We start from the raw sequence: 13825 nt of genomic DNA, 5'->3' as shown, positions 1-13825 counted from the left end.
TTTCATCAGAGAGCAGACTGACTTGAAAAAGAAAAAAGCTATTTATCATTTATCTGACACAAACCTGAAACCACAGAGTTAATTCTGTAACCTGAGCCCATCTGCAAAGTAGACACCTCCTCATAAAAAAACATCTCCATCCAGTTTTGCATAACTTGTTAAGAAGGAACAAAGCCTCTCCTGAGTAACTCCATGCTGGTTTATGAAGAACCATGTGAAAGAAACAAGTTCTCTAAATTAGGATATTCTATACTGAAGTTTATAAACTGAAGCAGTGAGAAAAAAAAAATAAGGCTCAAGATCACCTCTAGGCAACCTGTTTCACACAACTTCTATTCATTATGTATAAATACTAGGAGAGTTCTCAGGAAAATGTCCCGAATATTCAGACATTTCAGTGTAGAAAAGGGACAACAATATCCAGTCATTGAACACTAACAATAAAAATATTCAAGGATCACCTTTAACCTAAGCAGTGAAGAAAGGAAGGGGAAAAGAAWTTAGAACACATGCAGATATATTCTGAAGAGCTCAAGTTACCAGACCTGGATCCTTTAAAGACATAGTTTTCTGCATGCTTACATTCTAGCCTAATGGCTTTACTCTTTCATTGTTCAGAGTAAGAAGGAATTTCATCTATGACAGTCATTCCTGTCTTGATTCCAGKTGAATTTGTATCATTCTTCAGACAATTGTATCTAAATTCTGGTTTAGGAGTTATTTTTGCATATGTGTATATGTGTGTTCAATGCTCTTTTTCCACAGTCGGGACAGAGGTTTGTGGACTGTGTGAAAAACTTGCACCCTCACCAGTTTCTCTTGGCTGGCAGAACAAAAGGAAATTAACTTTTGAGAAAACTGCCATTTTCCCCCTCCAAATGCTGAAATCATAGTACTGCTCTTCAGCTGTTCATTTATATTCATAGTTCTAGTGGCAAAATTAAATTATTTTAAAATTATTGCATACTGTCTCAGGAACAGGGAAGCTCCTAGACTGCAACTGTTTGAAGCACCAGAACAAGGCCATGAAGCAACAGTTCTTCCTCAAGTAGTCTCACTTGATGTAACACTTTCCAGTATTATTCTAAACAACATGATTTGAAAAATAAATTTCAATAATCAGATTTATTCATTTCATGTACAGTGAAGGACACAGCTTAACTTTTTTTTTTTTGTAATTGCAGAGTAAGATGAGTGGGAAAATTGCTGAGAGGRACATTGAAAAATAGAACCTAGCAAGCAGGCTTCACCATCTTATCATCAATTGTAAAAGGCTAAACGTGGGTAAAAAACAATGGACAAGATCACTTCAACCCTGTAGCAGAAACTCACATTCGAGTTGTTAGCTAGGTCATCAGTGACAGCAGAATATGCAGATCTGGTAACACTGGGTTCAAACGTGTATACACAGCAAACTAAAAATTGCAGTCTCTTATTAATTTTACTGTTTCAAATATGCTTTCTCTGGGCCCCCATCCAGCAGATGTAACAGATGGAAACTGCCAGTGAAATATGGCAAAGTTATGTAGGCCATCGTGTGTGAACAAAGCTTCCTGAGCACTCTCTTGAATCAGAAYACCACCCAGAATACCACCTAACTTCACATCCACACCATGACACAGCCAGCACTTCTCTCAGGTAGATGAAACATGATTTACAACCAATTATAAAGTCTGAGTTACTCATAAATATCCAGTTCACGATGAGTATATTTATAGTTTAGCCATAAATTGAATGTTACACTGTGGGACAGACACTGTGACAGTGATCAGATGCCWTTGCCTGCTCCAAGGTAGCAGCCTATTCATGGCATCTCCTATTTTCAGACATTCTGCAGTTCTTCTCAATATTCAAGCAGAAGGATATATCACCAGAAGATAGACTACTAATTATTTTCAGAATAATTACCACTAATAATCACATTACTACCTGATTACATTCAGTTGATTTAAGTCCTTGCTGCGACCAAAGTGTTCCCCAAGCTTTATGTTCTCACAAACACCATAATGCTATCAACATTATTCATGTAGCTACACAAACAAGCTGCAGGAACTCATTTAGCTGAAAACTAACCYGAGGAGAGGAAACAAGGCAGGAAAAAAAATTCTTTTCATTCAGATGAGCATCTTAACCCACCAGCCTTCCTGAATCCTGATGCTACTGCAAAGGGGAAGACGGTAACATGCAGAGACATGCAGGAAAGGAGTATTGCTACACTTCTAGAATATTCAACCATTTTTCTAAGCAATGTAATAGTTCATTTTACTTTAGCAACCTTGAAAATTATCTACTCTTCTTGTCCCTCAGCATGTTGGAAGAAGAGCACTCTAATAAGAACAAACCAGGACTCACATGCATTGTAATCCCCAAAGTAACTGACTGATAAATTCTGTGGTTTGCTAAAGTAACAAAGGTTTTAAAATGCAGGATTTATTTGGCATTTTCTCCAAGAAATCAAYAATTAACTATACCAGGACACTTCAGGGAGCAAGGCTCTGCAGTTATTTGTTATTTGTTTTACACTACAAAAGAAGAACCTTAGCAGTGACCGTCTCAGTAATACAGCCAAGCACTTGCAGAACCAGGGGGACATAAGGAAACAGCACATCTGAAAATKTTAAATTGCTCTCTTATAGTCATGACTCCTTTTCTACAACTCTAATAGCCCTTGAAACTCACATTTCAAAGTAACAGCACATTTCCATTACTATACTAATGAACATTACAAGTTAATATTTAATGGAGATCTTATTTTACCTGCAGACAAAGTTATATAGTTGTTTCACATTTAAGTTCTGGTTTAGCAGARTTACTCCTGCTTTCTGCCAAGGTGTTGAAGTAATATTGAAGCCTCATCAGTAAACAGGGAATGGAGTGCCAATGGCTCACAGACAGACCTAGATTTATCTGGGGAGAGCAACCTGGGACCCCACAGGTAATGTTACACCTATAAATAGAAGCAAATAAGGAACATGTGAATATTTCCTGCCCAATGGGATTGTACATGTCTGGTTTACCAGTTCTGAGTTATTTTCAGCTCTCTCAAAGTAGGGAAAATGGCATGTGAAGCCAAGAATCTGCAGGGAATGGAATGCAAGGGAAACACCTGTTGTGAAGTCAGTTAAAAAACAGAACAAAGATACACACCATGCAAGCTGTGAAAAGTGAGAGGTTGCAGCAGTTTCTAGAGGAAGACTGCCTTTTAAAGGCAGGAGACTTTCTTCACTGGAGACTAAAGGGAAGAAAGGGGAAAGCATTCCCTACAGCTACAGCAGCTGAAGAACTTCCAGTGTCATTCCTTTATTCCTTTTAATAGAAATATTTTCTATAATTAGGAAGTTTTGGATGGTACCCAGTATAAAAATCATCACCTACTTTTTATACAAAGGTCTGCTAGGTAAAGAAAGGCAGGTTCAACTGTATTATGCACTGGCCAAACTGACAACTAAGCTTGCTGCATGATTTCTCCCTGCTCCCACTACAAGATGCACTCCTTACAATTAATGGACTTGATGACCCTTATGGCTCCCTTCCAACTCGAGATATTCTACAATAGTGCACCCTGTTCAAAAGCAGCAAAGGTTTAGTCTAACAGGTGACAAACAGCATACTGGATCTTTACTGACTCAGAACTAGAACACTGGTGTGCTGTTTTTCACATGTAGTCCTCAGCTGTTCTGGCTCAAGGTTAGGATTTCTCTTCATGACAATATCACTTCTATTTCACCACAGCCTGTCTTGAACTGGACAGTATCTTAAGGCCTTATGAGGGCATTTCTTAAAGATCCTTCCACAAATGCAGAAAGCAAGAAAACAGCAGTATGTTTTCTTCTAGCCTTCAAAATTACTGCTGGGATAATGTGGCAAAAGCCTATATCCAAAACAAGTGTAAATTTAGGCTGGCAGCTTTTTCATCTCTGACAATTACAGCTGAATAAAATAAATGCATGACATACAAGTCTCCTCTACCAGACAAATCCAGCAGTGTGCTGACCTTGAAAAGTTCTCGTAAACTGTTTTTCCGAAAATCACCACTATAGCATATACTCAAAAAGACTGAATTTGCATAATTACTGTGTTATCTCACTACAACATACTTTCCACTACCTATCCTGATGAGATGAAGACTATGCAAGGCAGCACATATAYGTGGTGTTTATAGTGGATTAACTGACATTACAAAATAAAATATGCAAGTGTAAGAGCTATTAGTTTCAATTAGACATATTTCAGTTTACAGTTTACAGCTGTAGCCACTTACTTCATTTTGCAGACCAYAGACCACCTGAGAACACAGAAAGATTCTGTCTTCAGGCACAAATACCCTCACCAGAAGTTTGCTTCTTCTGCCATCTGTATTTTCCTTATCTTTCTAGGCCATTGCTTTTCTCTAACTGTCCTCAAAGCTGAAGATGTGGAATATTAGAAAAGGATAACTTTCAATCATTTTCAGGCCCTCCTTTTTAAGTCACTAGGGCAGCATATAAAAGAACAAATTTTGAGCAGGGAAAGGTACGACTATATGGATAACAAGACCTGAAACTTAAATGGAGAAGAAAACCCTTATGCGAGCAGCCTCACTCATACTCTAATAAAGCCTGGGAGAAAGAAGCTGTGAATCTGTCAAATCAGAGTAAGCATCTCTCTCAGCTTCAATCAGTATAGTCTATAAACCTACTAAACTACAAAGTTTGTAGTACAGATGTACATCAAATTATGATTGTGTTTAACAGGTAATTATTTGTAAAATACTTTTTTTCCCTTATTACRTAACAGTTGACCAAAATCTCTACAGTACACAATCCTCATCTCATATGAAAAAATGCATTACAACATCAGACAGCACTGCTGAAGATGGAAAATAAATTGACACCTTGTCGGGTTTATTAGCACCATTAATATGTTCTACTCCTTTCCAATTATGAAATTTTAAAACTAGTTTAAAAAGCAAGTTTCATAAGTGAAGGAACAATGCTTGCCTTTATTGCTACTYTGAACTTCAAGAGCAGATCAATGCTATTTGTAAAACAAAAGCTTGGAATCTCTTCCAAAGCAGGTAATATGGATGTCTGGCAAATGTTGTGCAAAGCAATTAAGCAACACTGATCTCTAGTCAAAATTGTACTTTAAATATATCCTACACAAAACAAACAAGCTCAAAATTGTCTTTTTTTTAATTAAAAGAATGCATAGAAGAAACCATAGCATTTCACCAACATCAGTATTAATGCTGTTTTCAGTGGAAGGGTATAATATTCCAATCAACCACAGAAAAGACTGTGGCTTCACTTTGGTGCTAAACTAAGCACCACACCAAGCCAGCAGCCCATTCTTTTCAGCTTTTTTGCTTAGGACTTGACTGGATTTTGAAGCACTTGACTGACCAGAAGGCAGCACCCAGAAAAGTTCTGCTGTGTGACCACCTAAGCCTGTAGYTGTTTGTTAATCCGTAATAAATTCACTATTGTTTGTAAGCTTCAGCTTCCGGTTTTTTTTTATATTAAGTACTCTGAAGCGATCAGAGACACTTGGGCTGCTGCTGTTTGTGGTGTGATTAGAACTTACCCTTCCCCTCCCTTTCCAAGGTACCGCAAGCAAAGAGGAAGACCAGCAAGGAATAAAGCAGATCTCACTCTAAATGTCTATCAGATAAATGTGACACCAGTTCGAAGGGTCAAGATCTCGAACAGAAGCAACTGTAACTGCTGCCTAACTTWACACACTCGCTCTGGAAGGATAATGCCTCAGTAATASGAAGTTAAAACRCAGAGGGTGTTTYTCACACCATAAGGTWAAGAAAGCACAACCGATAAGGAGACATACAAGACCCTTTGGAGGAGCAGGGAAAGTGCATGGAAAGCTAACACTGCCAACCATCACCTTACCAAAGCAGTCGGGAATAAGAAAGATCACAATGGTTTTATGAGTGACACTTATTTGGGAAAGTGAGACAGCATCGAGAAGCAGACCAATACATTTTGCTTGCCAGAGGGATCAACACCAACKGTGTTACTGGGAGAGACCTGTTTCCCTATAATTCTGCAGCTTTTTCTTCAGCCCTGCCCTTCTCACACCAGAGACTCTCACCACCTGAAGTTYCCACTGAAAGAAAGGCTGAGCCAGTGGCATAACCCAAACTTCTGCCTGGGCAGACACATGTCCTGTTTCTTCCTCAAGCAGCAAGACGGATGTTTCCATTTCACAAACACAGTTGTTAACAGCAGGCATAACTTGGCCAGAATAAGAAAAGGTCCCTCAGGACTTCTAGCCTTTCCCACTTGGCCAGAATAAGAAAAGGTCCCTCAGGACTTCTAGCCTTTCCCACTTCAAAATATCAATGCTCCCCCTTCCTGCCATAATCACACACAACCATCCCCTCCAAATACGAACAAATAGAACAAACAACGTTTTAAAGGAGAAAAGCACATTAAGAGCATCAGTGGGACAATACTGGGTTTGGTCAGGAGGGAAACGTATCAGGAAATAGCTGAGAACAAGCGAGTAATGCACAAATGACTCAGGATCCATTCCCATTACAATGGGGAAAACAGGCAAGTCTTTTCCACACATGGACGGATACACCCACCTTGGGTAAAAAAGTACAGAACAAATGCCAATTTTTTCKCAGCAACTTCAAGAAGCCCGAAATATTTTTCACAAGAAAGACATCATTCTAATATACTGAGAGTCTGGCTAAAATAAACCTTGATTGTTTTCTGCTTTACAATATAATTYGCACAGAATTGCTACAGCTGTTGTAGTGGGGCATTTTGAGTCATACAAGTATCTTGCATAAGTCGTGGGTTTGACCTTTTTTTTTCTGTAATTACAGTAACACTTTCTGACATTCCGCCTTTTACTTTTCCAGAGTCACTGTAACAGACCACCTGTGCTTTGTGGTTGTTACAAAACACATCAAAGCRAGCTCATCACTTCTATTTTCACTGACACCATGTAACAACAGTTGAGTGCAGCCCTGTGACTTACCAGACGCGAGGCTTGCGGCACATGGCCCCCAGACCCTTCACATGCCACAAATACTGCGCTTCCGCTGCTCAGCCATCAATGCCCACCCCACAGATCCTCAGCATTCCCTCCATCAGAGTGAGTGAGGGGTCAGAYTCACAGTAAGACTTTGTATTGACAGCTGCCTCGAGTCGGACACGACTCTGTGAAGGCGAGTAACAAGTGCACTCTCAGCACCAAGCAGATCAGCTGCAGACAAAAGGCAACACACACGCCAATGACCTTTCTAAATACACCACATGTAGCARCCACCGCGACAGAATAGTTTACCTCGTGTTCTAGGCACATCAGCATTAGAAAAGGAGGCGATTTAGAGGCAAAGAACGTGTTCAGGAACCGGACCAAACTGCTGTGAAGAACGAACTAAGGCCAGCGAGTTATCACTGCAGCGCTAGTTTTGCTGGAGCATAAACCAAGTGTTCATGCGATTTTGAAGCATAATTATTCACAGTTCACCTGAGTGCAGGTCGCCAGCACAATTCATGCAAGGAGTAACCGAGAATATCTTGCTTGGGATACTGGTAGCMTATCGGGTCATTCCCATCAACTGCATCTCCCTCTCCTGCACTGAGGTCTCCAGATCTAAAACCTGCAGCAAACAGCTCTCTACCTTCTGTCTCCGTGTAATTAGCACTATTAATCCCAGGCTATCCAAGCCCCCTGGCGTGGCTCTGATTTGGCGTTAATCTCTGCCGAGGTCTCTTCTTCCTCCCCACAGAAAGCCATTTAAACCTTGGCACGCCTTTCGGTTTAGAGTGATGTTCTGTCGCAGGGGGATTAGCCCCACATTGTACGGGTAGGAAGCACSGAGAGCCGCCACACCTGGCCTGCCKGTACCCCAGAAAGGGAAGGAAAAGTAACTTTTTCAGAGAGCCACCGCTCGGGACAAGACGAGGGCTCCGGTGCAGCCCGTCCTCCCCGCAGGGACGCCCGGGGCTGAGCCGCAGCCGCGCTCCCGTTCCCGCCGGCAGAACTGATTAGTCATGAGCGCCGCACGAGGGGCTCGGGCTGCCCGGGAGCGGGGCCGGCGCGGCCGGCGGGAGAGAGCTCCGGAGGGACGGGCACGGAGAGAGGGGGGCCCCACTCACCCCATGAGCCAGTCCATGGCTGGGTCCCGCCGCGCCGGGAAGCTCCCGCGGCCGCCGAGTCGCCGCTCACCGCCCGCTCATGGGGCCGGAGCCGCTGTGCGCTCGGGGCTCCTCCCTCGGTGGCGGTGTCCTCGGTCCCTCCCCGGCCGCGGGCGGGGCGGCCGCCGGGTGCCCCCCCCGGGCTGACACTCGCGCACTGGCGCGGCCGGAAGTAAACACACCGCGCGGGCCAACCCGGAAGCGGCCCCGCGCCGCCCCGCTGGCCCGCCGCGCGGAGCACGCTGGGAGTTGTAGTCCGGCCRTGTCTGACGGTGCYCKGAGCCCCGCGGGCTCCCCGGGACAGCGCCGCTCGAACCCCTCTGCAGGCACTGCACTGTCCCCACTCCGTGCTTTAGTGCTCGCTAAGGACACCCTATCGGCGCCAATGAGGCRGCGCTGGGAGGTCACACCCCAAGGCAAAGTGTGTTAATTAGCGGCGGTGATGAGAGACTGGAGCTCCCACCAGTGCCAGGCACTGATCCAAACCCCACCTGCATATGACTGCTGTTCTTGKCACCCCTTTGGCACCCTGAGATTGTCCCAGAGCCTTCAGCTCCCCACATCCGCTTTGTCCTCTCCTTTATGGAGCCACAGGATCGCAAAGTCAATTGGGTTGGAAAAGAGCTCTCGGATGATCGAGCCCAGCCTTTGACCAGACACTACTATGTCAACTGGACCGTGGTACATGTACCACATGCAGTCTTCGCTTTAGCATCTCCAGGCATGATGACTCCACCACCTCCCTGGGCAATCCATTCCAACATCTCATCACCCTTTCCCTGGAGAAATTCCTCCTAATGCCCAACCRKTACTGTCCTGGCACAGCTTAAGACTATATTCTCTGSTCCTTTTGCTGGTTGCCTGTCACAATTTGCCTTATGTGCTGCAGAACCTCCTTTTTGACTCAAAATTCTATGGTTCTTTACTCCTCTAATTGCAAAAATGACCCAAAAGCTGCCAGAAGGATGATACCTATCCCCAGACAGCTAACACACCACTCTTTGAGATTTAAGCCCTAACTTTCAAAGGTAAATTCTTTCCATGCAGATCACTGATGCACAGCTTTTCCAGAGGCTCTGTGAAACTGATGTCCTGTCGACCAGTTCAGGTGGGGATGTTGGAAGCAGATCAATTCAGGATGGAAGCAGAGCTGCTGGAGGTGATCCCATGCTCTGGACACGTGTGTTAATTGAAACCTGTGTGTAGGGGAGTGATGGTTACACTGCTGGACTCCTGCACCTGCCAGCTTTCCAAGGGAAGGACCTTCTTTCAGAGGATTTTGAGCCATCCCCCTCCTTGCCCACACTCCTTCCTCTACCCTGCTGTGCCAGGGCTCCAGGGCACTCCCAGCCCTGGGGTGCTCTGAGAGTGAGGGTCCCCAGGGCTCCTCATTGCACAGACACCCACCCGTGGCCCCGTTTGTTCGGGGTTGATGAGTCAGTCCCAGCCTCCACCCTGACTCCGACAGTTTCAACCAAGCAGCATCATCCTGGGGCTAATACTGCCTTGTGAGGGATGTCAGGGGCTGATTTAATAAGAATATTTCTTGGTCTTGGTTGTTTTGTATCTCTCTGTCCCAAGGAAAGGTGGTAGAGTTATTTTGTTTTAAAAAGCATATTGTGCTGTAGTTTTGGGAATGGACCTTCCCTGAGAAATCTGCTGAGGATCCCGTGGCACAACACGTAACTACTTTATTKTGCCATTCTGCTATGACAAAACTTCAGCCTGAGAATTATCTGGGTATATGGCAGTGTAACATAGGAAATGGAAGGCCAGAACTTGAAATGTATGTAGTCTGTGTTCCAATGAAGCATTTCTCTTTAACACATTTTATCTTTTAAATTTTTTTTTTAGTTTTACTTACCCTTGCATTCAAAAAATGTAGCAGAAGATAGGAAAAAGGTCTTGCAGCAAAACCCCCCATACTTTACTGGGTGCTTGGGGCAAGGATTTTTTGCARTGTTTAAAATACCAAATCAAACCATCTGCAGAAAATAATTATCCTTTATGCAGACACTTGATCCAGCCATTATCTGCAAACATTTGAGAGCAGATGTCCCTCATTTGAATTATGTTTTCTTGTTGCCCTTTGTTAYGAGTATTTTTAGCAGGGCATTTGAGGATGAGCTCCATCCAAATTTACTGTGGGATGCTTTGTACCAGGAGTAGGGTGTTTAGTCATATGACACATGTTTTAAAGCAGAGATGACTTCTGATACAATGAGTTTGTCAYATCAGATTAGCTGTTTTCCTCCTGATTGTATCAAGGAAAATATGCAGCAATTGGCACTCTGGGAATTACTGGTTCAAAAAAAAACAGACAAGGAACATCTATTTCATAAATCTTTTGTATCATACCTTCCAATGGCACAGGGCATTCATCTGTATTTCACCTAAGATGATTCTTTTATAAATTTTTGCCATTGACATTACACCTACTGTTCTGTTTTGCTTTTTTTTTTTTTTTTTTTTTTTTTTTCCCCTCGCCTTTCCCCCTTTTTTTTTTTTTTTTTTTTTTTTTTTTTTTTTGCTATTTTTCTGGAAACCGCAGAAGTCCCTCTGGCAGATTGAGGATTTCACATTCATCCCAGTCCAGTCAGGCCCCTCTGTGAGCAGCTCTGAAGAGTGAAGGATGTGTCAATCCCAGATCATTATCCAGTGGTTATTCCCCTTCTAAACCCTCTAYAAAATGCATCACAGTGATTATTTATTTGACAATAGCCAGTCTGGAAGGCTGTGGGGCTCCTTTGGGCTGAGCCCTACACACAGGGACAAGGAAAGGGCGCTCCTTGGGCTTGCAGGACCCTGTAGGACATGAATACAAGGTGCTTAACAAGTACAGATGTGCTGGGAAGTGCAGAGGATCCGGGAGATTTACAGTGCTTGACATTGCAGAGTTTCACATCCACTCTTCCCTGGATTACTGTCCCACAGCTTACTTGAGTGTAACAGGATTTAAAACRTGAGATTATTGACAGGCAGTCTGGGCAGAAGGTGTGCCCCGTGGGCTTGTGGGATCTGGACTGTAGGGCTTTTGGCCCGTGGCACATAGCAAGAAATACTGCACTCACTTGCTGCTCTCCTCCTTGTTCTGCCACTCATATTGCCTGGGCTGGCTGGCATAACAGGAATCCAAAAAAGTGCATGCCCTGCTCCTCCTGGCCTCCAGGCACASGGTGCCTTTGTTCCCAGGTGTTCCTCAGCAGCACCAGAGCTTTTTGGAAACTCATAGGAGCTTGGAAGGGACCCTGTGCAGASCAGACCACAGGAGCTGGAGCAGACAAACATCTCACATGAGGGTTTAGCAGTCATGTCGAGCTCTGCAGAGCTCAGGATAAAAGCCAAGGTACAAGATAGCGTGGACCTGAGGGCTGTCCCTGTCTATCAGAGGGCTCTCTTGTGTCCCATAACCCCCAAAGACAGACACTGTGGTCCCAAAAGTAACTCAGTGCTGCCTGGGAACTGCCTTGAAATAGCAAGTGTGAACATTTACTTCCTTATCTTTGTCCCACAGTTCTCATGACTAGATCTATGTGAAACAGGATGTTTGATAGCCGTCCAGACAGCAGCTGTCATATCTACCTGATTTTCATGTTGGCTTTTGGTCGGCTTGCTCTGCCTGCCTGATAATAAAGCAGTACCGCAAAGGACGAGAGGCTATGAGGAAGTAATCAAGGCACCGGTCTTTCTGCAGCCATCCTTTTATTGCCTCTGATTTCATTGTCCTCACCTCCTGCAGGGGGAAGAGCACAACACACAGGTGGGCAAACACCACTGAGGAGTGGGGGTGAACTTTGCTCCTTTTTAGCTTCTTGCATCAGAAACGCCCGGCCCTGCTTYGCCTCCCAGTGCTGCTGTGGGGCTGAGCAGCCTCAGCTCTGACACCTTGACATCAGCCTGGCGTGTTCCTTCTTCTCTCCTTGTGGCAGTGCCATAGGCATGGAGGAAAGAAAGCATTGTTGGGGGCTGCATGAGCTTTCCTTCCCTTGATCTGGAGCAGTGTCATTCCCATGGAGCTACTCTTACCCTGGGCAGCTGAGAGTCTCCACAGGCAGAGATGTGAACCCATTTCCAGCGGGTGGCAGAGGAGCAGAGCAGGTGATGGCTGCCCTGACACAGAGGGAGTGTGACATTTTTCACCAAGCTGCCAATCTGCTGCTCCAATCTGGGTCTTCAGCAACAGGAGGAGATACACCCTGAGCAGTGTAGCTCCAGGAGATGGGGCAGGCTGATGGGCTTCGGCTCAAAATGGTTCTGTTTGTGAAGCTCTGAATGTGGCRCTGCCTCTTTAAGTCAAAAACATCCACACACTCCTTCCCTGAGACAAAACATCTTTGTCCCTGTGCATGAAACATATTACGGTTCAAATTCCTGCAGAGCCATTAGAAAAAGCAAAGTGCATGAGTCTGACAGCGTGGGCCTGCCTGCAACTCTGAATATGATTATTAACCATGCTAGATATTAATAAAAGCATCTCTTCTTGGTTGGAACATTTGATTTTTTTTTTTATAAATAAACACTGTGAGTGGTTATAAATATTGATTGCTGCCAGTAATAGTAAGACCTTTTACATATAGTCTTGCAAMAAGACAATCAATCCTGCTTAGGACCAGATTGGAAAAAATAAATGGCATTTTGGGTCCTGAACTGTCTGTGAAATATGGCTTTTATTCTGATGTCTGARAGAGGGGTGAAGCTTCAGGGAAGAAGGCTGAAAAATCTGTCCTCGGGGTTTTGCATTTCCAGGGTTGTTGACCAGTGTTCAGTCTCTCTCTCCCAGTCACAGAAGAATTGTGTTACTAGATTTTTCCTCTTTCAGACAACTTATGAGTGGTTGTTAAAAGATGAGACTGGTGTGACTGGGTTTTAATTTTCCCCTCACTAATTAGGTATTACTGAGCAGCGTCTGCCTTTTGCCTCAGCTTCCATATCTGGAAAATGAAAAAATAACCACTTCCGTCTGCACCAAGTCTTGTGAGAGATGATGTGTAAATGCTCAGAAACCTCCATTGCTGAGGCCTGCTAAAAATTAGGTGGATTTCTCTGTTCCTCCATGAAGGAAGCATGAGAATTATGCTAAAATGAATTGAATAGTAGCCAAGAGAGTGTTTGTTTCAGCTGGAAAGCTTGGGAAATGCCACTGGCCACTCATGGGGTCAGTGAGGCTGGCTTGGTCTGCCTGTGTCGGAGAGCTCTGTAGGGGGATGAGTGTGTGTTTCCTTTTGTCCCAATGCTGGCAATTCCACGTCATTGTGGACACCCTGACCAAACCAACACTCCCTTTACACCTGACCAATACCAGMCAGTTTGAAGGGCCCCTTGGAAAGGGGAAGCAAAAGACACACACCAGCTCCCTGGTGCTGATTTTCCTTACTGATAAACTCTTCCTGAGCGTGTCAGCCTGCTGCCTACTGTGCCAGGGTGGAGAAAAGGGCAAAGGATGAGAAGGGGGATTTATAGTTTTAAGGGATGTTCACCGTGGAGTTGGGTTGAAGTCTACCTAWAAGCAAAAGGTGTTGCACATAACTGGAAGCCAGGGCTTGTCCATCCCCACTGGTTTTGCAGGAAGATGGACACAGTGCTGGAAATGGTTTGCATTATTTTTCTAATGCTGCATCTCTCTCACAGATGGCAAAACTCCCCCTAGGCCTCCTTAAAAAAAAAACAAAAAA

General features: G+C 44.2%; 1 protein-coding gene across 1 annotated transcript in view; it reads right to left on the bottom strand.

Annotated features, from left to right (window-relative positions):
* The window catches only part of MOB2 (MOB kinase activator 2), a 107059-nt gene extending 98744 nt beyond the window's left edge, over positions 1 to 8315 (bottom strand). Inside the window, exon 1 of the mRNA XM_057372173.1 lies at positions 8115 to 8315. Coding sequence (XP_057228156.1) covers positions 8115 to 8131 — 17 coding nt within the window. The 5' untranslated portion in view covers positions 8132 to 8315. The remainder of the gene's footprint in view (positions 1 to 8114) is intronic.
* Positions 8316 to 13825: the final 5510 nt, after the last annotated feature.

Source organism: Malurus melanocephalus, unplaced genomic scaffold, assembly GCF_030028575.1.
Source record: "Malurus melanocephalus ecotype Western Australia unplaced genomic scaffold, MMel_1.1 scaffold_165, whole genome shotgun sequence".
NCBI lineage: Eukaryota > Metazoa > Chordata > Aves > Passeriformes > Maluridae > Malurus > Malurus melanocephalus.
This window is presented reverse-complemented; position numbering and strand designations above follow the sequence as displayed.